This window comes from Rhinatrema bivittatum, chromosome 1 (assembly GCF_901001135.1).
Source record: "Rhinatrema bivittatum chromosome 1, aRhiBiv1.1, whole genome shotgun sequence".
Classification (NCBI taxonomy): Eukaryota; Metazoa; Chordata; class Amphibia; order Gymnophiona; family Rhinatrematidae; genus Rhinatrema; species Rhinatrema bivittatum.
The window spans coordinates 2,126,192-2,152,725 of record NC_042615.1 but is presented as its reverse complement, the minus strand read 5'-3'; the positions used below and the strand labels follow the sequence as shown (position 1 = coordinate 2,152,725).

The following is a 26,534-nucleotide window of genomic DNA, read 5'->3' as shown; positions in this document are numbered from 1 at the left end:
GGATTAGGACTCAGCCCAAGGAATGAGATAATTACTATCTCATAACCCGTTTTATATTATTTATTTGTTGCTAATTCCGCTCTACCTTTCTTCCTGGCTACTCTAGCCCCCAAGTTCACTGCCCTTGTTTTATGTAACTCTGCTTGTTTCAGCCTTCTTGTTTGGTTACACTTGTTTATCCCCTAAGTTCCATGTAAACCGGCCTGATGTGAATTCTATTCGTGAAGTCCGGTATAGAAATAAATATTAAATAAAATAAATAAATAAAATAAATAGTGTGGCTTTAGGTTTTAGAGTGTAACTTTATATGTTTATGTTTATTATCATTGGTTAAGGTTGGGGGAGGGATTAGTGTGGGTGTAGGTTTTAGAGTGTAACTTTATATGTTTATGTTTATTATCATTGGTTAAGGTTGGGGGAGGGATTAGTGTGGGTGTAGGCTTTAGTGTGTAACTTTATATGTTTATTATCATTGGTTAAGGTTGGGGGAGGGATTAGTGTGGGTGTAGGTTTTAGAGTGTAACTTTATATGTTTTTGTTTATTATAATTGGTTAAGGTTGGGGAGGGATTAGTGTGGGTGTAGGCTTTAGTGTGTAACTTTATATGTTTATTATCATTGGTTAAGGTTGGGGGAGGGATTAGTGTGGGTGTAGGTTTTAGAGTGTAACTTTATATGTTTTTGTTTATTATAATTGGTTAAGGTTGGGGGAGGGATTAGTGTGGGTGTAGGTTTTAGAGTGTAACTTTATATGTTTATTATAACTGGTTAAGGTTGGGGGAGGGATTAGTGTGGGTGTAGGTTTTAGAGTGTAACTTTATATGTTTATTATAATTGGTTAAGGTTGGGGGAGGGATTAGTGTGGGTGTAGGTTTTAGAGTGTAACTTTATATGTTTTTGTTTATTATAATTGGTTAAGGTTGGGGAGGGATTAGTGTGGGTGTAGGCTTTAGTGTGTAACTTTATATGTTTATTATAACTGGTTAAGGTTGGGGGAGGGATTAGTGTGGGTGTAGGTTTTGGAGTGTAACTTTATATGTTTATGTTTATTATAATTGGTTAAGGTTGGGGGAGGGATTAGTGTGGGTGTAGGTTTTGGAGTGTAACTTTATATGTTTATGTTTATTATAATTGGTTAAGGTTGGGGGTGGGATTAGTGTGGGTGTAGGTTTTAGAGTGTAACTTTATATGTTTATTATAATTGGTTAAGGTTGGGGGAGTGATTAATGTGAGTGTAGGTTTTAGAGTGTAACTTTATATGTTTATGTTTATTATAATTGGTTAAGGTTGGGGGAGGGATTAGTGTGGGTGTAGGTTTTAGAGTGTAACTTTATATGTTTATGTTTATTATAATTGGTTAAGGTTGGGGGTGGGATTAGTGTGGGTGTAGGTTTTAGAGTGTAACTGTGTTTGTTTATGTTTTTTTGTACTGTGCTTTGATGTTTCTGTTAGACACAGAATATATCATGTTTTTACATAAAGACATAAAAATGCTTTGGATAAGGAGCCAACAAGAATCAGAAGACAGAGAGGAGTGAGTCTTCCTGAGAGTGTGCAGTTAAAAGCAGGGGGAAGAGTTGAGGGCAGAGACGCAGGAGGAGACATGTGGGAAGCTGAGGAGTGTACCAAAGGTTTTAGCAGAAACAGACAAATGAAGGGGAAATTTCCTAGGGTGGCAGAACGAGAAAGAAGAAGGGAGCAGATTCGGCAGGGTTTGATGAGAGGTTTAGTGCTGTCATTAAGGAGGGAACTACATGTACCAGAATGCCTCACTGCTCACAGTGCCCCCTGCCCACCCAGCGTCTGACAAACATTCTTGCAAAGGCTGAACCAGGCGATGGGGAAGAAGCGAAGAAATGAAGCGACAGAGGGGGATCAGAATGGAAGCTTCCAGAGAGACGTGTGCGGCCCCCACAGAGCACAGCCAGATGGGGGGCTGCAGCTAGAGTCCCCCCAGGAATGGGCTACTTACTGCGGGCTCGATGTGAAGCTCTCGTCTCTCTTTATCTCCTTGGTCATAAAATTCGGACGCTACCAGCTCTGCCACCTGTAAGAAGTAGTGCAGGCTAGCGATCAGCTCTGGAATCAGGCTCGTCCACTTACCCAGCAACACTGGGCCCATCTTCTTGTGAATATTTTGGCTTTGTTTTTCTTCTTTGGTATATGGCTTGCATCTCCCCCCCCTCCCAATGCACGCATATTACAGTGAATATTAATCATATCAGGTGTCTTTTTTATTTTGAATAATGTACGAGCTCTCATTTCTGCATCAAGATTTTTCTTAATTTACTGTGTGAAAACCTCTCTTACAAATAAATGTGGGAAAGGCTGCAATAGGAGGCTCTGCTCTTTTGTTTGCAGTATTTAAATCAGAGGTTCAGCCTTGGGAAGCGAAGTGACATTAGAGATGTGGGTGAGATTTCAGTGCACTCACCCCCTCTCTCTCAGATTTGGCTACCTGCCCAGTGCATCTCCTGCCTCCTTCATCTCACCTCTGCAGCTCAATGCATCTCCTGCGTCCCTCATCTCACCTCTGCAGCCCAATGCATCTCCTGCCTCCCTCATCTCACCTCTGCAGCCCAGTGCATCTCCTGCCTCCTTCATCTCACCTCTGCAGCCCAATGCATCTCCTGCCTCCCTCATCTCACCTCTGCAGCCCAATGCATCTCCTGCCTCCCTCATGTCTATGCAGCTCAGTGCATCTCCTGCCTCCCTCATCTCATGCCTCCCTCATCTCACCTCTGCAGCCCAGTGCATCTCCTGCCTCCCTCATCTCACCTCTGCAGCCCAATGCATCTCCAGCCTCCCTCATCTCACCTCTGCAGCCCAATGCATCTCCAGCCTCCCTCATCTCACCTCTGCAGCCCAATGCATCTCCTGCCTCCCTCATGTCTATGCAGCTCAGTGCATCTCCTGCCTCCTTCATCTCACCTCTGCAGCCCAGTGCATCTCCTGCCTCCCTCATCTCACCTCTGCAGCCCAATGCATCTCCTGCCTCCCTCATCTCACCTCTGCAGCCCAATGCATCTCCTGCCTCCCTCATCTCACCTCTGCAGCCCAATGCATCTCCTGCCTCCCTCATGTCTATGCAGCTCAGTGCATCGCCTGCCTCCTTCATCTCACCTCTGCAGCCCAGTGCATCTCCTGCCTCCCTCATCTCACCTCTGCAGCCCAATGCATCTCCTGCCTCCCTCATCTCACCTCTGCAGCCCAGTGCATCTCCTGCCTCCCTCATCTCACCTCTGCAGCCCAATGCATCTCCTGCCTCGCTCATCTCACCTCTGCAGCCCAAGCATCTCCAGCCTCCCTCATCTCACCTCTGCAGCCCAGTGCATCTCCTGCCTCCCTCATCTCACCTCTGCAGCCCAATGCATCTCCAGACTCCCTCATCTCACCTCTGCAGCCCAAGCATCTCCAGCCTCCCTCATCTCACCTCTGCAGCCCAATGCATCTCCTGCCTCCCTCATGTCTATGCAGCTCAGTGCATCTCCTGCCTCCCTCATCTCACCTCTGCAGCCCAAGCATCTCCTGCCTCCCTCATCTCACCTCTGCAGCCTAATGCATCTCCTGCCTCCCTCATCTCACCTCTGCAGCCCAATGCATCTCCTGCCTCCCTCATCTCACCTCTGCAGCCCAATGCATCTCCTGCCTCCCTCATGTCTATGCAGCTCAGTGCATCTCCTGCCTCCCTCATCTCACCTCTGCAGCCCAAGCATCTCCTGCCTCCCTCATCTCACCTCTGCAGCCCAGTGCATCTCCTGCCTCCCTCATCTCACCTCTGCAGCCCAATGCATCTCCTGCCTCCCTCATGTCTATGCAGCTCAGTGCATCTCCTGCCTCCCTCATCTCACCTCAGCAGCCCAGTGCATCTCCTGCCTCCCTCATCTCACCTCTGCAGCCCAATGCATCTCCTGCCTTCCTCATCTCACCTCTGCAGCCCAAGCATCTCCTGCCTTCCTCATCTCACCTCTGCAGCCCAATGCATCTCCAGCCTCCCTCATCTCACCTCTGCAGCCCAGTGCATCTCCAGCCTCCCTCATCTCACCTCTACAGCCCAATGCATCTCCTGCCTCCCTCATCTCACCTCTGCAGCCCAATGCATCTCCTGCCTGCCTCATCTCACCTCTGCAGCCCAAGCATCTCCTGCCTCCCTCATCTCACCTCTGCAGCCCAATGCATCTCCAGCCTCCCTCATCTCACCTCTGCAACCCAAGCATCTCCAGCCTCCCTCATCTCACCTCTGCAGCCCAGTGCATCTCCTGCCTCCCTCATCTCACCTCTGCAGCCCAATGCATCTCCTGCCTCCCTCATGTCTATGCAGCTCAGTGCATTTCCTGCCTCCCTCATCTCACCTCTGCAGCCCAAGCATCTCCTGCCTCCCATCTCACCTCTGCAGCTCAGTGCATCTCCAGCCTTCCTCATTATGTCTATGCAGCCCAGTGCATCTCCTGCCTCCCTCATCTCACCTCTGCAGCTCAGTGCATCTCCAGCCTTCCTCATTATGTCACTGCAGCCCAATGCATCTCCTGCCTTCCTCATCTCACCCCTGCAGCTCAGTGCATCTCCAGCCTTCCTCATTATGTCTATGCAGCCCAGTGCATCTCCTGCCTCCTTCATCATGATTCTGTAACCTGATCCATCTCCAGCCTCCCTCATTATGTCTATGCAGCCCAATACATCTCCTGCCTTCCTCATCTCACCTCTGCAGCCTAATGTATCTCCAGCCTCATGCACCAAGTAGTCCTAGTGCTCCAACACTGGCTTTCCAGTTGTGCCTAGCATGGAAGATTTACTTTCCATGTCTTGCTGCTGTGCAGGGCTAACTTGGTTTATAATATGGCTTTGATCAGCCTCTGTATTGTATTGATGCATTTGTACTTATGTATTTCCTCATTTATTTAAAAGCATTTATTACCCGCCCCTCCAAAGTTCAGGGCAAGGTACAGTAAAAACATTCATACAAAGGGGCCAGTCGAGAATAAACACATACAATTATCTGTGTGACAAAAATATACAAATTGGAGCAGACAGCAAATGCAAGCTAATTATAATTGTCTGCGTAGCAAAATATACAAATAGGAGAGAAGAGTGGTCTGGTGTCATTGGACTGCTTCAGTAAATAAATGAATTTTTAATATTTTCTTAAATTGCTTGGGATCTTGCATGAACCATAGAGATAATGGAAAGGAATTCCAAAAAATAGGGCCATATATAGAGAAGGATCACTCACATGTGGGCAGAGGGACATCTATTAAAAACTGACTCCAGGAGCGGAGGATTCAGTATCTTCTTCACTTCTAAACCTGTCCCCAAAGGGGTTCCAAGCAATTCATGAGCAAACGTTATTCTCTGTTTAATTAGGTATTATTGATCTGGCCTGTAAACCACTTTGGCTTCCCTTTGGGGGTGGAAGGCAGTTGCAAAGCCAAACAGAAATAAAACAGTGGACAACGCTAGACCTAGGATAGATGCCTGAGGGGCTCCCTTTAATATGTCCGTACAGATGCATGACCTAGATCACATGGCAATGGACTATTTGCAAGCACATCATGTCAGGTTAGGCAGAGCTGGCATGGCCACCTGCTACAGAACACGTAATATTGCAAAATGTGCGCAACATGAGATACGTACATGCTGCTGAACTGGCCACGGCTTGGTTACTGCTGACAGATCACAGGCAGTCATCAACATGGCACTGTAAGAGAGAAAGAGGTGATCTATTTATTTATTTATTTATTTTTAATTTTTATATACCGAAGTTCTTGTGAGAACTACAAATCACTCCGGTTTACATAAAACGATGAACTGCCCAAAAGAGAAAGGGGCTTTACATGGAACCATGGAATCTAGAACCATGGAACCATGGAATCTAGAACCATGGAACCATGGAATCTAGTGTGAGACACGTCACCAGGGCTCCCACTAGAGCTCAGAAAGAGATGATCCGGTGTGAGAAGCAGGGCACCACAGCACAACTCAGCATGGGGCAGAGGAGAGAACGAGGTGAGCTATGTGAAACGTGCTACCAGGGCATGGATATAAGAGAGAAAGAGGTGAGACAGGTGACATCAGGACAAAGAGCTCAGCACAGAAAGAGGTGATCTAGCCCGTGACATGGGGACTTATGTCCGTAGGATGAGAAACCGAAGAGAAATCTTTAAAGTGAGAGTACAGAGACGCTCCTTGGTCTAAGCCAAGAGACTCACTGAGTGTCTGAGGGAAGTGGCAAGAGACAGATACTGTGCGTCACTCCCACACCCTGCCCAGGACCTGTGACCTCAGGACCATCTTTAGTATACAGGGTTTTCTTTGCTGCACTCTTTTGATGTGTGTGATCCTTACTCCTTGGTCATGGCCCCATGCCCAGAGGATGACACCAGCTAGAAACATCACACCCGCCTGTCCGGATGTCAGCATCTCACCTGCTATAATTCAGGAAGCGATAAGATGGATGCAGTGAGGATTTCTGGCTCTCACTAGAGGAAGATGGAGAAAAGCAGCAGAAGCAGCTGCAGAAGAACACACTGCCTCCCAAACCTCGCTCTCAAGAGCCACAAGGAAACTCAGTCAGTCGTGAATATGCATAACACGTATCTGCATATAGTGGAGGCAATGTATGTAAATATATCTCATGCATATTAATTGTGAATATCCTAAAAACTTGTTTGGCTTGAAGTGCCTGTGGACAGGATTGAAACCAATGCTGATACCTCATGGGTGCGATTGCATGCTGGGAGATGCTACTACAGGGGAGTGGCAGGAGGCTGAGAGGTGATACTGCAGGGGTGCAACCAGTGCCTGTGAGGTGATACCTCATGGGTGCGATTGCATGCTGGGAGATGCTACTACAGGAGAGTGGCAGGAGGCTGGGAGATGCTACTACAGGGGAGTGGCAGGAGGCTGAGAGATGCTACTGCAGGGGTGCAGCTGCAGGCTGTGAGGTGATACCTCAGGGGTGCAACCAATGCCTGTGAGGTGATACCTCAGGGGTGCAACTGCATGCTGGGAGATGCTACTACAGGGGAGTGGCAGGAGACAGAGATGCTACTGCAGGGGTGCAGCTGCAGGCTGAGAGATGATACTGCAGGGGTGCAGCTGCACAGTTTGAGGTGATACCTCATGGGTGCGATTGCATGCTGGGAGATGCTACTACAGGGGAGTGGCAGGAGACAGAGATGCTACTGCAGGGGTGCAGCTGCAGGCTGTGAGATGATACTGCAGGGGTGCAGCTGCAGGCTGTGAGATGATACTGCAGGGGTGCAGCTGCACAGTTTGAGGTGATACCTCAGGGGTGCAATCAATGCCTGTGAGGTGATACCTATGGGGTGCGACTGCATGCTGGGAGATGCTATTACAGGGGAGTGGCAGGAGACAGAGATGCTACTGCAGGGGTGCAGCTGCAGGCTGTGAGATGATACTGCAGGGGTGCAGCTGCATACTGTGAGGTGAAACCTCAGGGGTGCAACCAATGCCTTTGAGGTGATACCTATGTTGTGCGACTGCATGCTGGGAGATGCTACTACAGGGGAGGGGCAGGAGGCTGAGAGATGCTACTGCAGGGGTGCAGCTGCAGGCTGTGAGATGATACCTCAGGGGTGCAACTGCATGCTGGGAGATGCTACTACAAGGGAGTGGCAGGAGGCTGAGAGATGCTACTGCAGGGGTGCAGCTGCAGGCTGTGAGATGATACTGCAGGTGTGCAGCTGCATACTGTGAGGTGATACCTCAGGGGTGCAACTGCATGCTGGGAGATGCTACTACAAGGGAGTGGCAGGAGGCTGAGAGATGCTACTGCAGCAGTGCAGCTGCAGGCTGTGAGATGATACTGCAGGAGTGCAGCTGCACACTGTGAGGTGATACCTCAGGGGTGCAACCAATGCCTGTGAGGTGATATCTCAGGGGTGCAACTGCATGTTGGGAGATACCACTGCAGGTTTTTGGCAGGAGACTGAGAGATGCTACTGCAGGGGTACAGCTGCAGGCTGTGAGGTGATACTACAGGAGTGCAGCTGCACATTGTGAGGCAATACCTCAGGGGTGCAACCAATGCCTGTGAGGTGATATCTCAGGGGTACGACTGCATGCTGGGAGATGCTACTGCAGGGGTGTGGCAGGAGACCGAGAGATGCTACTGCAGCGGTGCAGCTGCAGGCTGTGAGGTGATACTGCAGGAGTGCAAACAGTGCCTATTAGGGGATACTTCAGGGGTGTGACTGCATGCTGGAAGATGCTACTACAGGCGTGTGGCAGGAGGCTGAGAGATGCTACTGCAGGGGTGCAGCTGCAGGCTGTGAGATTACACTGTAGGAGGGCAGCTGCACACTGTGAGGTGCTACTGCAGCGGTGCAGCCAATGCCTGAGAGATGACACCTCAGGGGTGAGACTGCATACTTGTAGGTACTATTGCAAGGGTGTGGGTGCTGGCTGTGAGATTATATCACAGGGCTGTGCCTGCTGGTTGTGAAGTGATACTGCATAGGTGTGACTGCTGGCTGTCAGATGATATCTTGGATATGCAGCTGCATGCTGTGAGGTGATTCCTCACATGTGTGGCTGCTGACTGAGAGATGATATTTCAGGGGCATGACTGCATGCTGAGAGTTGCTCCTGCACGGGTATGGCTGGAGCCTGTGAAGTGATACTACCACAGAGGTGTGGTTGCTGGCTGCAAGATGATATTGTAGGGATGCAGCTGCATGCTGCAAGGTGACACCTCAGGGGTGTGACTGCTCCCTGGGTGGGGATACTTCAGGGGTGTGACTGCATACTGAGAGTTGCTCATGCAGGGGTATGGCTGGAGCCTGTGAAGTGATACCACAGAGGTGTGGCTGCTGGCTGCGAGATTATATTGCATGGATGCAGCTGCATGCTGTGAGATGATATTGCAGGGGTGTGGCTGCTGCCTGGGATGTAATACCTCAGGGGTGTGACTGCATGCTAGGAGATGCTACTGCAGGGGTGTGGCAGGGGGCTGAGAGGTGATACAGCAGAGGTGCAACCTCAGGAGTGCAACTGCTCGCTGGGAGGTGATACCTCAGGGATGTAACTACAAACTGAGAGTTGTTCCTGCAGGGGTATGGCTGGAGCCTGGGAAGTGATACCACCACCAGAGGTGTGGCTGCTGGCTGCGAGATTATATTGCATGGATGCAGCTGCATGCTGCGAGGAGATACTGCACGGGTGTGACTGCTGCCTGGGAGGTAATACCTCAGGGGTGCGGTTGCACCTCAGATTTTTCAAACTTTTGCCCAGTGTTATATTTACCTTTCATTACATAAATAATTCAAGCAGTGGTCCTAAAACAACTAACCAAATTTCTTGACAATCAGAAGGTACTTTATAAATATCATAACAATGAAACCCTTTCACTATCCAGTGTAGACACAACCATAAGAGGATTTGACGCTGGCGTCCAATTTTAAAAAAGATGTAGAAAATTACAGGCGGTTTCTCACCTCCCTTTCTTGTCTGAAATTACTGAAAAGTTGTACTGGTGCAGTTGATGCCTTTTATTGAAAACCATGCAGGCCAAGGAAAGGTTCAAAGTTAGGCGTCCAAGACTTTCTGCAATTAAATATCGACTTTTATTCAACCTCACGGATGCGTCACGTGTCAGAGAGTTCATAAAGCACTTTGTACGGTCCCCCAACACGGATCCTGATTCGGGAGGGACCTCAGTCAAGAATTCAGAGATTTCACAGTAGAGTTCAAACATGCAATCTGTCCATCTGTCCTGTGAAATCGCTGGTCCCTCTGTCCTGTGAAATCGCTGGTCCATCTGTCCTGTGAAATCTCTGAACTCCTGACTGAGGTCCCATCGAATCAGGGTCCGTGAAAAGTGCTTTATAAACTCTGTCACGTGACACATCCGTGAGGTTCAATAAAAATCTAAACTTAATGTACTTTGGACCATTCCTTGCACTGCATGGCTTGGTCCCCCACCTATTTCATATGCTTGTGCCCATTTTAGAGAAATTACTTACCTGATAATTTCATTTTCCTTAGTGTAGACAGATGGACTCGGGACCAATGGGTATAGTGTACTCCTGATAGCAGTTGGAGACGGATCAGATTTCAATCTGACGTCAGCACCTAGAACATATACCCCTGCAGGAAGTGCAGAAGCTCAGTATTCTTCCTTGCAAAGCATTATGGATATATGTGTGATAGACTGATTGAGTTTAACTCTGATAACGTAGGTGCAACGTAACAATTTGGATTAATTGAACTGGTTGATTGACTATAGCTGGAGACCGCCAGTATCTTCAACCGGAAAGCGTCAACACTCGGCAGGGTGGATGCCCTATGTAAAGGAAAACATGGCTTACCTTGATTTGATGAACAACCATGTATAACGGCAGCCGAGAGTGGGCTGCTGAGTCCATCTGTCTACACTAAGGAAAACGAAATTATCAGGTAAGTAATTTCTCCATTTCCTAGCATGTAGCAGATGGACTCAGGACCAATGGGATGTATAAAAGCTACTCCCGAACTGGGTGGGAGGCTGCCCGAGGTCCGCTTAGGATAGCTCTTGCGAATGCTGTGTCCTCCCGGGCCTGAACATCCAGACAGTAGAATCTGGAGAAGGTATGGATGAAGGACCATGTTGCCGCTCTGCAGATCTCGGCAGGCGACAGCATCCTAGTTTCTGCCCAGGAGACCGCCTGTGCTCTGGTGGAGTGGCCCTTGACCTGTAGAGGTGGTGGTTTTCCCGCTTCTACGTAGGCCGCCTTGATGACTTCTTTAAGCCAACGCGCAATGGTTGCCCGTGAGGCCGCTTCGCCTTGCTTCTTCCCGCTGTGAAGGACGAACAGGTGGTCCGTCTTTCGTACTGGTTCCGACATTTCCAGGTATCTGGATAGCAATCTGCCGATGTCGAGATGGCGCAGGGATCGACCTTCTTCCGACTTCTTCAAACCTTCCATGGTTGGTAATGATATGGTTTGGTTGAGGTGGAAGTGTGAAACTACTTTGGTAGAACGCTCAGCGAGTGTGAGATAGCTCCTAACTGCTTTGGAGACAGAAAATACTGAGCTTCTGCACTTCCTGCAGGGGTATATGTACTAGGTGCTGACGTCAGATTGAAATCTGATCCGTCTCCAACTGCTAGCATGAGTACACTATACCCATTGGTCCTGAGTCCATCTGCTACATGCTAGGAAAACATTTGTTTTTCATCCCAGACAGTGTGGTTTCTGGAAGGGCCACAGCACGGAAAGTCTGAATTTCTATAGTTAATGACATTAGTTTGGGTCTGGATAAAGGAAAGCTGTCCTCGTGATCCTTTTGGATACCATTGATCACCATTTACTGGTATCTTCCTGAATGGAGCTAGGATTGAGAGAGACACCAATAAAATTGCTGATTTTGTATCTAACTAACAGAACTCTACGCAGTCTTCTTCACAAGAATCCATGCTGTTCCCTGCTTGGTTTAATCTTTTTTTTATACCTCTGGCTACTCTTATTCAAAGACCGGGCTTCTCTCCTTATTCCTATGTCAATGACATAGATTATTGCTTCCTTTGAGACAAATAATCAGGACGTTTTGCTTCCATTTAATACCCACCTCTGCTGCAGATTAAAAGTGAATGCCAATAAATCGGAAGCCATGTGGTTTTCTAGAAAGATCGACGACTCTCTACTCCCAGCTCCTTATATGTCAGGGATCCAGATCCAAGTCAAAACTGTATTCTTGTCCTTAGGAATTGTATTCGATGCTAAGCTTAATTTTGAACCCCCAATTTCTAAATTGGTCCAAACAGCTTATTTCTTTCTGTGTCTCATTTGACGTGTTAGGCTTTTTCTGAACAGCTCAGACCTGACGTCCTTAATCCATGCTTTGTTTGGATTACCTCAATTCTTTATATCATTGCCTGCCATCTCCATCTATCCAATGGCTACAGCTTGTGCAGAATACTGGGGCCAAGCTTATGTTTGGGAAGAAGAAATGTGATCGTGTCACACCGCTGTTGCAGGAAATCCGCTGGCTCCCAATCTCTCCGTGAATGAAATTCCAAATTGGCTGCTTAGCTTTCAAAGCTTTCCGTTCTGGGACTTGGCCAGTCTTTTACTTCCTTATGTCCCCGGCTGCTCCCTCCAGTCTGGTTCTGCACCTTCTTCATAAGGGAACTCAGGACACGTGCTTTGCCTTTTTTGTCCCTATCTGTGGAACTCACCCTTCGTCTTGAAAAGGGATGTACTAAATTCAGAAAGTCACTAAACACTCTCATTTGCAAGGCTTTTGCTTGCTGATGTTTCTGTTCTCTATTACTGTTATTTTTGCTGAGTTTGTTATTGCAGATTATTTTGAGGTCCATATTCAGACACAGTCCAGATAGCAAAGTTCGCAGGATAAACTTATCCGGCTAACTTTGGAGGCATATTTAACAGTGCAAGCACACTACTGAATGTGGTCGGCTACCTTAATTAGTTAGCTGGCTAACTTTAGAATGGCTCTTTGTCTCAGTCAGATATAGCCAGCTTAGTCATCTGGCTATCTCTGAATATCGGAGATGGCAGGTTAACTTAGCTGACTAACTCAGCTCCTCCCAATTACGCCCCGGACCTGCCCTAACTTATTAGCCATCTAGAATGTAGCCGGAAAAAGGCTGAATATATCCAGGTAAGCCATTTAGAGGGATAACTATTACGTTATCCCTCTAAATGGCCCAATATTCAGAAGCTGGCTAGCCGAATAAGTAGGACTTATCTGGCTATCTAGTGGCCACTGAATACCTGTTTATACTCAGCGGCCTCTAGACAGCGGGATAAGTTACTTCTCTGGTTAGCTAGCAGGCCCGCTAACTTGTGGGCGGGCAGTGGGCGGATCGGGACAGTGCTACTTAGCCAGATAAGTTGTCCATCTAAGTTAGATCTACTCATGAGCAGGTCTAAACTTAGACGGATACAACTTATCCAGCTAGTAGTAACTTCTATGCAGATATTCAGCGGCTTAGACAGATGTTATCCGGCTAGGGTCTCGCACAGAATGGTGAATCCAGTGGTAACGGGGGGTGGGGGGGGGGCAGGCCTGCGAAAGCCGGCAGCCTTCGCACCACCACAGTGTTATCGCTGCTGGCTTTCGTACCCAATAGCGCCACCGTGAAAGGTGCTGCTATTGGGCGCGCTACTGGCGATGATAACTGTGCTTACCTTATCGCCGCCAGCGAAAATACCGCTGCGTCCTCCTCCTCACCGCCCCAACTCCTCCCCTCCCTGCCCTGACTCCACTCTGACTCTGCTCCCGCGTGCGATAGGCTTAGAAAATCACCCCCTGTTACTTAGCTTTGTAGGCTATGAATATCTTTCTCCCAATGTTTTATTATTGAGTTCTGTTTTTTTTAATTTTACTGTTCTTTTATTGTCATTGCTCTACCTTAACTGTACATCAAATATAATTAAATAACTATCAAATAGATTACAGCAAATGAGAATTACCACTTCAATGTCAACATGGTCTCCAATAACCATGGGCGTACCACAGGGATCATCCCTTTCTGCAGCATTGCTCAACGTTGGCTACTCAACGTTGTTGCTCAACAAGCTTACTCCCTTTCTCCCCCTCCCACTCATAAAAATCTCCAACAGCAAGCGAGTAACAATTCGAGTAGCTGATCTGTTACCCCTCCGTCAAATGATTAAGAATGCTGTAAAAAATACTGTACATTGTAGTTATGTTATTATAGTTGTTCTATTTATTTATTTTTAATTAGCTGTTTCTGCCAATCAGTTTTATCAATAGTTACTGTTACTGTAATTGCATATGATACTCCCTATTTATTTACATTGTAATTAGTTAATTTTCCTCGACTGTTACCTGTAAGGGCCCTGCCCAAAAGTTATTTGTTTTGATGTAAACCGATACGATGTGTGAACGGCTATCGGTATAGAAGAGACTTTAAATAAATAAATAAATAAAATACTTCCAACACTAGGACCAGATTATAGATGATATACAGTTTTGTTGTTCCCTTAAAAGTCACCTTGCTACACTCTGCTTAACCAGTATTAAAAACAGGGCTTTCAATATAACAGATTAGCTCTTAACCTAAAAAAGACAGAACTAATCATGCAAGGTTGCTCTGTTAAATATGCTATGCCCGTCAGCCGACACCATTTCTTTTGAGAATCAGACAATTCAGATTTAACAAAATGTCCATAACCTAGGGGTGATAAATGACCCTATAATCTCCATGAAACCGCATATTGCAGGTATCACACAAATTTCTTTGTAAAGCTTAAATTACTTTGCCACCTCAAACCATTACTGAATTCTGTCGATTTTAGAATAGTACTTCAGTTGTTTATCTTTTCATCACTCGATTACTGTAATTCTCTGTACACTGGTTTAGCTCAGAACATGCTTTCAGCACTACAAATTATTCAACATTCTGCAGCTCGTGATTTAACTGGACCAAGCATACAGGATCACAGCACCTCAGTTTTGTTTTCGTTACATTGACTCCCACTACGGTGGCATGCCCAATATAAACGAGCTTCCACGATTCATAATCTTATACATAACATCAGTTCTCCCTGGATTAATTATATACACTGCATCTCCTAGGCATACCTTCCCCATGACAAGAGAAAGGCCTGTCTCAATAGCCGGCCCTAGCCTCTGGAATTCATTGCCACTGCAACTCTTAGTCCTGATGACCCAAAACAATGTAAAAAAGTTCTTAAGACCTACTTCTGAAAACATTTGAAGACCTCCATAATCAGTAAAACATAATCCTCACGGGCTCTCTGCTTTATCTGACAGTTTCATTTAGAAATAGAAATTTTAAATTTATGTTGAGACTTCGGTACTTGTATATTAAAATTGTGTTTGTTTTTATGTTCCCCGTCCCAAATTTTGGAGGGCATGCACTACAAATATTGTAAAATAAATATATAAATGATTCATGGGATGTGACTTCTGGATGTGAGGTGGTACCTCAGGGGTGTGGACTCTGCCTGGGAGGTGGTACCTCAGGGGTGTGGACTCTGCCTGGGAGGTGCTACCTCAGGGGTGTGGCCTCTGCCTGGGAGGTGCTACCTCAGGGCTGAGGCCTCTGCCTGGGAGGTGCTACCTCAGGGGTGTGGTCTTTGCCTGGGAGGTGCTACCTCAGGGGTGTGGCTGCTGCCTGGGAGGTGCTACCTCAGGGGTGTGGCTGTATCCTGTAAGATGGTTCACAGGGTGTAAGGAAAATTGGTTCTTACCTGCTAATTTTGGTTCCTGTAGTACCACAGATCTGGGTTCTGTATCCCTGCCAGCAGATAGAGACTGATACAGTTTTATTGAAACTGCTATATAACCTAGTGTGCCACCTGCAGTCCCTCATATGGACCTGTATCCAAGCCAAGATGCAAACAAAGCAACTAAATTTAACAGCCCACCCTATCCCCAATGAACAGGAGGATGATGATGATGCTCTAACATTCTGGGAAAGAAACTCTGCCACTGAGTAAAGTGAAACAGCATAGTTTACCTACTAGCAACTCTGCAAAACTACAAACCATCAAACAAACCAACCGGATGACTCTCCCCCTTCATACCATGGGCAGGTCTCTGGACTGATCTGTGGTGCTACAGGAACAAAATTTAGCAGGTAAGAATCCATTTTCCTTTCCAGTGCATACCCAGATCAGTTCAGACTCCCGGGATGTACCTAACCCACTAAACTGGGTGGGACCTGGAGAGTCTCTCTTGCAGAACTCTCTCACCAAACCCAGCTGCAGTCGACAACTAAACGCTCGTGTCTCGTGAAAGTGTGCAAAGACTTCCAATTTGCTTCCCTGCAAATCTCCTGCAGTGAAACCTGCTGGGCCTCAGCCCAAGAAGCTGCCTGCAACCGCATTGAATGAGCCCCCAAACCTTCAGGCATCGGCCGACCCTTAGAAATATTCGCCAAACCAATCACCTTCTTGAGCCAATGCGCAATCATAGCTTTGGAAGCTTGTTGCCCCTTCCTTGGACCATTCCAGAGAACAAAAAGGTGATCTGAAATGCAAAAATCATTAATGACTTTTAAGTATCATAATAACGCCCGTCGGACGTTCAAGATCCTCAGCTCTCTTGCATGAGGAGCAGAGGGATTCAGGTCCAGAAAGGCCATTAGTTCCACAATCTAATTAACATGGATCCCAGACGCTAACGTTGGCAGAAAGGAGGGCACCATGCGCAACAACATCACTGCCTCCGAAATCTGCAAAAACGGATCCCGGCACGACAAAACCTGTAACTCTGAAATTCTCCTCACCGAACAAATGGACACCAGAAAAACCAGCTTCAGAGTTATATCCTTCAAAGTTGCTCTCCTCAGTGGTTCAAATGGAGCCACACATAAAACCGTAAGCACCAGATTCAGATTCCAAAACGGACAAGACTTCCTCATCGGCAGCCTCAAGTTCTTTGCCCCACAAAGAAAATGTATGACATCTGGATGTGCCGATGGGGAATAACCCTGATTAGGAGACAGCTGAGGGCCACTATCTGTACCCTCAGAAAATTAAAGGCCAAACCCATGACCAAACCTCTCCTGCAAGAAGGTCAAAAGCACAAAGCCCTGGCAGACACCTGCTGCTGTGGACCACCAGAACTCTTGGATTGATGAAATCTGTTGTCCTGAAACCTGGCCCGTGTGGGCATAAACTTCCTACCCTTAGGCTTGTCCTCCGGCAACTTGTGCACCTTGGATTCCCCAGACGCTTCATTATCTGCTCCAAGTCTTCTGCAAACAGCTTTCCTTTAAAAAGAAAGTGCACCAAGCTGTGATTTGGATCAAACATCTGCCGACCAATTCCGCAAAACCATAGTAGACACCTAGCAGACACAGCCAATATCATGATCCGTGAAGAGGCCCTGACAAGATCATAAAAGGCATCAGCTCTATAAGCCACTTCCACCTCCAGTCAACCTGCTTCGCTGCAGTTGTCCCTGAAGCCTGCGACTCCTGCAACTACTGGACTCACCATAGACATGCCCTCTGTACCAGACTGCTGCACACCGCAGCCCTAATGGCCAGAGCAGAAACCTCAAAAATCCTCTTGAGATGAAGCTCCAACTTCCGATCCTGTACATCCCTCAATGAGCTGAGCCCACTACCAGAATAGTTGTTTTCTTGGTGACAGCCAACACTGAAGCATCCACTTTGGGAAGAGCTAACAACTCCCAGGGGGCTAGCAAAGATAAAGCTTTTCCATAGCTCTACCAACTCTCACCCTGGGTTCAGAAGTATTTCACTCCCTGACTACCAACTTCTTCTCAGGCCATCTACCACCAGATCTGCGCCCTTCAAGTCAGACTGTTCCTGCATCATCTTGATTCCGAGCTCCTGGAGAACCTGTGGCATCAATGGCCATAACTCCTGTTTGTGAAAAAGATGAACCACCTTGGGATCATCTCCTTCAATAATAGGAACCTCCTCCGGGTCCTCAATCAAGTCTGGTGCCTCCTGCAGGAGGATCCTTCCTAAGGACCTCCCCTGGGGCTTCCTGCAGATTTTCAGAATCATCTGTATCACCATGCAGATCACCAGAACATGAGGCCAGGCTCAAAACACACTGAACCCCATCGGGGCGCTTCCACTTAGGAGGACTGGACTTTTCTTGCGATTTGTATTCCCCCACAGAACGAGGCCGGAAGTCACCATGTTCCCCTGATGTTTTCCTGGTCAGAAAAGTCTTGCGCATCAGAAAAACAAACTCAGACGAAAAACCCTGAGAGTCATCCAAATCCTGGTCCTGTGAGAATCCAACCCTCACAGGCCCCGCACCCAGAGGGAAATCCTCCCCTTCCAAATCATCCTGATCCATTGTAGGACCTGCTCTAGTTAGGGACAGAGAAGATGGAGAAGCAATGAGTTCCCACGAAGCCGTAGGAGAGCGCATGGCAGGTTCCAAGATGCCTGCTGACACCCTCATGCTAGGAATGGAGGCCCCGGGAGCAGACCTGGTGTGGCGCACCGAAGATACAGAGCAACCACGAGGGGAGGGCCTGGTCAATGCGCTCCCCTACCAGCAGCACACCTGGTGCATAAATTTTACCTGTTCAGCCGCGAACGCGACCCTCCAACAAACTCGGCATCCCATAGCACGCGGCACAGCCGTGACCGCACAGATACTGCCATTAGCTTCCCTCTGACCCAAGTTTCAGCACCACAAGTTTCCCTCACTGAGAGACCTGCCCGCTGCTCTGCAAATCCTCTCAGTCACCTGCCCTGGATACTCCAGCTCTGCAGCGTCTCTCTCTCCAAGAAAATAATAAAGAGACACTTTACCAAGTGAATCAAACAAGGGAAAGCAGCCAAATAAGTGAAAAACTTCCCTGCGTCCTTCGTGGAGTGGACATGATCACCAGCAGGTTACAACGCTGCCTTGCATGGGATGAGAGATCTGGACCAGCAGATGTCAGGCCCATGCTATTGCAGACTGAGCTACAAGAAGGGTCAGGGACCCTCTGATTGCCTGAAGGACCTCACAAATCCCCAAGAGGCTGCACCTGAAATCTTCTCTTTTCTTTTTTCCAGACTGCAGGTTTTGCACTATCTACCATTTGCTGAAGACAGAAACATACTGAGGGAGGGACTGCAGGTGGCACGCCAGGTTATATAGCAGTTTCAGTAAAACTTTATCTTCTGTCTCCATCTGCTGGTTGGGGTACAAAACTCAGAGTCTGCACTGATCTGGGCACTACAGGAACTTCTGGCTGGGAAGTGATTCCTCAGGGGTGAGAGGCTGCTGCCTGGGAGGTGATACCTCAGGGGTGTGACTTCTGGGTGGGAGGTGACACCTCAGGGGTGTGACTTCTGGGTGGGAGGTGATTCCTCAGGGGTGTGACTTCTGGCTGGGAGGTGATACCTCAGGGGTGTGACTTCTAGCTGTGAGGTGATTCCTCAGGGGTGTGACTTCTAGCTGTGAAGTGATACCTCAGGGGTGTGACTTCTAGCTGTGAGGTAATACCTCAGGGGTGTGACTTCTGGGTGGGAGGTGACACCTCAAGTGTGTGACTTCTGGGTCGGAGGTGACACCTCAGGGGTGTGACTTCTGGGTGGGAGGTGATTCCTCAGGGGTGTGACTTCTAGCTGTGAAGTGATACCTCAGGGGTGTGACTTCTAGCTGTGAGGTGATTCCTCAGGGGTGTGACTTCTAGCTGTGAGGTGATACCTCAGGGGTGTGACTTCTAGCTGTGAGGTGATAACTCAGGGGTGTGACTTCTGGCTGGGAGGTGATTCCTCAGGGGTGTGACCTCTGGGTGGGAGGTGATACTGCAGGAGTGCTGCTGTTGCATGGGGGCTGACACCGAGGTTGGGAAAGCAGTGTGCTGATGCTGGTTGGGACGTGATACTGTGTTGAAAAACTTACACAAAGAGCTCCTTGTGCTGAGCATTCTCCCAGCTGAAGAGGTTGCTTCCTACCAGATCAAAAAACTCTCCCCTTCTCCTGAAAAGAGAGAAAAGTACAACTTGAGCAGTCAAGAAATCAGTTGCCAGGCCATTATCTGCCAAGAATAATTTGTCAATAATTTGTAGCCAGACTCCACCACAGATACAACTGCAACCAGCCACTGCCACAGACACATCTGCAGTCAGCCTCCATCATAGAAACATCTGCAGCCAACCTCTGCCACAGACACATCTGCAGTCAGCCTCTGTCACAGGCAGCCACAGGCACGTCTGCAATCAGCCTCTGTCATAGAAACATCTGCAGCTAACCTCCGCCACAGACAACTGCAGTCAGCCTCTGTCACAGGGAGCCTCCGCCACAGACACAACTGCAGTCAGCCTCTGTCACAGGGAGCCTCTGCCACAGACACATCTGCAGTCAGCCTCTGTCACAGGCAGCCACAGGCACGTCTGCAATCAGCCTCTGTCATAGAAACATCTGCAGCTAACCTCCGCCACAGACAACTGCAGTCAGCCTCTGTCACAGGGAGCCTCCGCCACAGACACATCTGCAATCAGCCTCTGCACATCTGATCCCTGTCCTCTGCTAAAGAAACATCTAGAGCCAATGTCTGATAGAGAAACCCCTGCAATTTTCTTACAGACCCTTACAACAGAGCTTTGTTTATATATCCTATTAGTACAGAGCTTACTGGAGAAGCCTCCTCCCAGTATAAATGGTGCCTTCCCCGGGAACAGGGCAAGTGACGTCACCAGGCATTTACTTTCACCTGCATCCCAGGGAGGCGTTCCTGGCGTGGGGGAGCAGGCAGCGCAGCACAGAGGGCTGGGGTTTTAAAACAGGTGCAAATCCCCGTGGGGACTCCAGACATGTGTTGCCGTTCCCCCCCCCCCCCCCGGGGAGAGGCCCGAAAGCTCCTCTAACTCAGCCAGGCTCAGGACGGGGCTTTAGGGGAACGGTTTCTGACTGTCCCTACGCGAGCATCAGGACTGGACTCTGGGGGAAGGTTCCGGTCACGGCCTGCAGCCAGGCTCGAGCCCCCTCGCACTTACCTCATGTACAGCGCCAGATCGGTGGAGAGAATGGCCTGCTTTATCACTCTCAGCACGCTCCGGTATTCCTCCAAGGACAGGCCGCTCAAGATCTGGTTCCCCTGGACACAAAAGAAAGCCAGACAGGTGGTCAATGAGGCTGCCCGGCGAGCACAGATCCCCGGAGGGGCCGCTCCTAAAGGAGCGGCTTCACGCGTCCCGCCCGCAGCCGCTATAAAACATACAACCCTGGAGGGCAGCAGCGGCGCATGGACAGAGGTGACGAGCTGGCAGCCGGAAGGGAGGGATGGAGGGGGAGTGAGGAGAGCGAGGCGAGGCAGAGAGTGCGGTAATGCGGTTTTATTCAGAAGCCGCGGCCTGCGGAGAGGCGTGGAGCGGCTGCAGCGGACGCACACACGGACAGACACCGGGGGCTGCCCCCCGCACGCCAGGATGAATGCAGAACACGAGGACTCACAACCCTTGTGACAATGTGAGAATGAAGGGGTGAAGGGAATACAGGCCTCAGCAGTGCCCGCAGCGATCGGGCTGGAAGCAGCAGGGTATCAGGCTCTGCTCCCTTCTAGGTGTGTGCGGTACAGGTTGGAGCTGACTGTACGACTCCCAGAAGGGCAGCCCAGTGATGGGAGGGGGCGAAAAGGTCACAGGACAGTGGGAAAGGAACCTGAGGCTTTCAGTGGCTGCCGTAAGATAATGCAATCCTCGTTGTTTTAAAATGCTAGCGCCTTTGCTTTTTGGCTTTGCTGAGGTTTTGCTGTCTGATGAGATCAGAAGGAGTGCTCGCTGGATCGCAGGATCCAGTCTTGCACGGTATAATTGGAAGCTTGCCTTACACCTCAGCCAGTGCCGGGGGGAAATGCTTTCCCCTCCAGACCGACACAGCAAGATCTGCCTGCACAGACCAGGGCTTCTCCTCCTTCCAAAACCTAATAATGTGAGGTGGCCCGGGATGAGGGAGCAAAAGGTGCTGTTTGGGAAAGGGATGTTTTCAGGGTGTGGCCTCAGCACCTTGGACATTACATTCGGGACTATTTGCCACTCAGGAAGAAAGTCAAGGCCAGGTCTGGCTGCTCTGCTTAGCTTTTATGTGCTGTTTTTATATTGTTTTATGATTTTGTACTCTATTTATGATCTTGTAAACCGCTCTGATCATTTTGTTTTCTGTATGTGCAGTATTAAAAACTCTGGAAATAAGTAAATATAATAATGGGCGCTGTTTTCATGATTTTATTTTGTTTGCCTATGTTTTACATTAATATTTTGTTTGCTCAGTCTATTTATTGTATCAGGTTGGTAATTTACTGTGTTTATATTATGCATGTAATTTCTGCTACCTGCTAAGGTCTGCAAATTTATAAAATAAATAGATAAATTAGAGCTCAGTCTGTCACATGAGACACGATAAGGCTCAGGACACATCCGAATCAGGGAGGAACGGTCCAGTCTGATGTGGAGTAGTTATGCACCAGGAATTTAGCAAAGCGAACCAGAATCCCTGGACAGAGCAGTCTGCATCGCAGAAGGCCCTGGTGCCTGATGGGCTCAGGTTTAGGAAGATGGATGCCTTGCAAGTTGCTGCCCTGCAGATCTGCTCTGTAGACTCAGATAACGACGGACAGCTGCTCTACCACCTCCGGCAGTTTCTTGTGCATTGCCGTACAGGCCCTGAAATTCAGCGCTCGCGGCATCTTGGAACCCGGGGATCTCGCCAGCAGCCTACAGCCAATCTGACTTCTGAAAGCTCTTTGTTTAAGTAAAATGTACATGTTCTCACAGTCTAGAAAGCGTAATCTCTTTTCATTTTAATTATCTGTTCTCATTTAGTTACTTATTTCCAGATTTATAGCCTGCCTACAATGAGGTCCATGCTTTTCCCACAGGATTGCTCAAAGCGCATCATTACACGATAGCTTCGTGCAAAATAAAGACGAAGCTGTACAAGCATCAGGATAGGAAGGAAACGGAAGGGTCCCTTCCTGGTTCATGCAGATCTTTACGCCCAGAATGGCTCCTGAGGAGAGAGTGCGCGACCAAAACACAGGGAGAGGCGTGCCGGAGGCAGGACCTCAGGCACACGTAACTGCGCACACCAAAAGCAGATGGAACACTGTGCACACGCTTTTGCAAAATTGTGGTAACCTGGAAGTATAATAGCCTGCAAATGTAGGCAATCTTTTATAAAATTATGCCCAATAAAAACTAAACATAAAACAGCTAAAAATACCACCACATTAAGCACAGAACTACTGCCTCTGCATTCTAATTCTTTGTGAATAGACTTAGTTTTTGGGTACTTGCCAGGTTCTTATGGCCTGGATTGGTCACTGTTGGACACAGGATGCTGGGCTTGATGGACCCTTGGTCTGACCCAGTATGGCATTTTCTTATGTTCTTATGTAATTATGCGCCAAGGGGGCATATCCTAAAGAAGCCCCGGCCCCAATTCACCTGTGGGTTCGGATTCCATCCTGAGAACTCCCAATATGAACAGACCCAGAGGAAACAGAAATCACGCTGGCCTTTCTCACAGCCCTGGGTCGTGACTCTCCTGCGCAGCCAAACAGCTAGAACCGTGTCTTCCTTAAAGGACAACTAATCGTTAACTACCCGCAACTCCAAAGGACCTGCAAATAATCCCAGACCCTGGTACAAGGCATGGATCCCAAGGTCTCCACCTGAGTGGGAAGCTTGGACAATCTTTCCTGTGTAAGAAAAACCTTTCCCAAGATCGTGTCGAACCAAGCACCCAAAATCTCCATGGACTTGGAGGAAACCAGGTGACTTGTTGGGGTTGACCACCCAACCCAACGAGCTCAACATCTGTAGCACCCTCTGCACCGCTGTTCTGCAAAGGTGTTCTGACTTCGCTTGAATCAGCCAATCGTCTAGGTAGGGGTGTACCAGAATCCCCTCCTTTCGCAGGGCTGCTGCCACAACCACCATCACCTTGGTGAAGACTCTGGGCGCCGTCATCAGACCGAATGGTAGAGCGCAAAATTGAAAATTATGCCCCAGGATTTCAAACCGCAAATATTTCTGATGATCTGGGCATATAGGAATGTGCAAGTAAGCTTCTGTCAGATCCAGAGACGCTAGAAATTCCCCTTTGTGTACATGCACTATCACCGAGCGAAGAGTTTCCATCACAAAACGAGGCACCTTTAGAGTCCGATTGACTCTCTTTAAGTCTAGGATGGGAAGGAAGGTGTCCTCCTTCTTGGGCACCACGAAGTAAATGGAGTAGCGCCCTCGCCTGAGCTCTCCTGCGGGTACTGGAACTATGGTGCCTAGGTCCTGTAACTGCCACAGAGAGTCTTGTACCGTCCAGCATTTTTGGTGGTACCCGCATGGGGAAACCATGTACCGCTCGTGGATAGGCCGAGCCAAATCTAACGCGTAATCGTGTTCTACTATACTGAGGACCCACTGATCTGAGGTTAAATTGGTCCACTCTTCTAGAAAAAGGGATAACCTCCCCCCTATTCTTGGGACGGAAAAGGAGACCGGCCTCGCTTCATTGCGCTGACTTGGGACCCCCATGAGATTATGGGGGCTCCATCTCTGGCAGACCAGTGCCCTCGAAAGGACTGATTCCAAGAAGATTAGCGGCCGGGATCCTGTCGAAAGGACGAACCAGCGGACCGTGAAGAGCGAAACTGGCAATTTCCCGGAAATCTCACCCATTGAGGAAAGGATCCTCTCGTCCTGGGTCTATCCTCTGGCAACCTATGGACTTTATTCTCCCCCAGAGATTTTATCATGTCCTCCAATTGTTGCTCGAAAAGCAGCTTACCCTTGAAGGGTAAGGAACCCAGTTGAGCCTTAGATGAAACATCTGCAGCCCAGTGAGGCGGTGCAAGCAGGGCGCCTGGAGGCACCTGCGGGCGGACACGGCCGAGACCATAGTCCTGCCAGAAGTCCGTCAGCACTGTAAGCTACCACCGCCTCCAAGCACCCCGCTTGCACCGCCTCACTCGCAGAAAGGGATGCTGCTGCTTGCAAATCCTGCACCCAGCGGAGACTGGCTCGTAGCGCGAAACGGCTGCACATAGCGGCCCGGACCCCTAGGGTGGAAACCTCAAAAATCTTTTTAAGTTGCAACTCCAATTTGAGATCCTGCAAATCCTTCAGGGCAGTGGCTCCTGTTACTGGGATGGTGGTTTTCTTGGTCACTGCCGAGACCGTGACGTGCACCTTACGGACCTTAAGGATGTCCAGCGCTTCCTCCGGAAGCGAGTATAACTTGTCCATAGCCTGACTTACCTTTAAACCAAGGTCCAGAGTGTCCCACTCCTTAAACAAAAGATCCATAACTGACATATGAAATGGAAAGGATCGAGCTGGACCCCTGAGTCCCACCATCACCGGATCCATAGCCCCAAACCATGAGTCCTCCGGAGGAACCTCAATGCGCAGCTCCTCCAGAATGGCCGGGATAAGTGGACCTAGTTCATCCCTTCTGAAGAGGCGGACAACTTTGGGATCATCGCCCTCCACTAGAGGTGCGCCCACTGGCTTGGCCGGCTGGAGCTGGTAATCCTGATCCGCATCTGGTCCCTCACCAGGAGCTTGCGGAGGAGACTCTTCATCCGCACCGTCCGTATCTGAACTGTCCACTGGACCGGAAAGGGACCGGAGAGGGCGTTTGGCCTTGAGGGCTTCTATGCCATTGTGTGACTTGGTATGCTTGTGGAGTGAAGAGGCTCCTGTCCCAGCCCCCAATGACACCGGGACCTCAAGGGGTACATTAGTACCCTGGCTCGTTGCTGCTTTCCGTGCTTTGAAGGCTTTATGCAGCAACAAAACAAAATTGGAAGAGAACGAGGAAGAAGACTCATCCGAGTCTTTCCCCTGTTCCTCCTCTGAGGAAGAGATCTGAGCTGCCTGCAAGTCACACCCCCCCCCCCCCCCCGGGGGCAGCCTTCTCCTGCTCCCTGAATGTTCGCAGTAAGGCTTCAGTACCTGCGCTGAGGAGAAAAGGGTCCTGAGGCTGCCGCAGCAATTCTGCCCTCCCAGGGTCCCTGCCTGCTCTAGAGCTGCTGCGATGTGATTTCGCCGTAATCAGCTTCCCCAAAGAGCCTTCCCCCCCCCCCCAACAAGCACCCGGTACAAACTCCGGCCTGCAGGCCACACCATGCGGCATGATCCCCGAGCTAAATTAGGATCGGGGCCCGAAAAAAGAACCAGCGCGACCAAGACAAACCCCAGGGAGCTCATCGGAACTGAAAAGGACGGCGAAAACGGCTAGGCTGGCTCAGAAATTAAATAAATCACCTCAGCGTTGTTTTCTTTTTCCTTTTTTACTAAATCCTTGTCTTTTTAAGATTCCCGAAGGAACGAATACCAACAAATTAAAAACCTAAAAACCTAACACCAAACCCAGACTAAAGGTTTTGCACCTCCACTATCTGCTGGAGACAGAGAAATACTGACAGACTCTAGGTGGCTCCTCAGGGGTATAGGACGGAGTCCGTTAAAACTTCTCTGTCTCCATCTGCTGGAGGGGAGGCAAAACCCAGGAGTCTGTACCGATCCGGGTACGTACAGGGAACAAGGCTTTTAATGAGGAGACTGAGACTAGTCGGATTGTTTACGGTTTTGTTTATAGAATTATTTTATAGAGCTTTGTATGTATTATTGTGAGCCACACGGGAAGAGGCGGAATATAAGATCTTTCATTAAATACAGGAGCACATCCCTGCCCGGGGCTTTGCTTTACTCAGGTTGCAGAAGCCTCTAGTTATCAAAGCCTGGGGCAGTGGGTAACAAGTAACAGCAGTTAAACATCGCACTGTCCTGCACAGGAACACCGAGAGAGCTCTCTTACCATCACAAAACCATTAAGGTCAAAGAATGCAGAAGGCTGGGTCAGCAAGAGCTCAAATGAGGCACTTACCGGGCTAGTAAGTATCATCAGGCATTGGTCAAAATGGTGATTCTCCATGATGGAGTGGCCGTACAGCTGTGCAAGGGGGTGATCACTCCTGAGACAGAAAAAGAAATATGACATCGTGTTAGCACTGAATAAATAGACTCCATTAGTTCAGATCTGCGGCTTGACCCTGGCAGCAGCTGGAGTTTCACCCAGGTAT

At 48.8% G+C, this 26,534-nt stretch overlaps 1 protein-coding gene across 1 annotated transcript in view; it reads right to left on the bottom strand.

Annotated features, from left to right (window-relative positions):
• PDE5A (phosphodiesterase 5A) overlaps positions 1-26,534 on the bottom strand; it is a gene marked incomplete in the record, with an annotated part of 312,739 nt that overhangs the window by 61,574 nt on the left and 224,631 nt on the right. Inside the window, 5 exon segments of the mRNA XM_029586150.1 lie at positions 1,972-2,046; positions 5,631-5,694; positions 19,349-19,426; positions 20,443-20,543; positions 26,339-26,426. Coding sequence (XP_029442010.1) covers positions 1,972-2,046; positions 5,631-5,694; positions 19,349-19,426; positions 20,443-20,543; positions 26,339-26,426 — 406 coding nt within the window.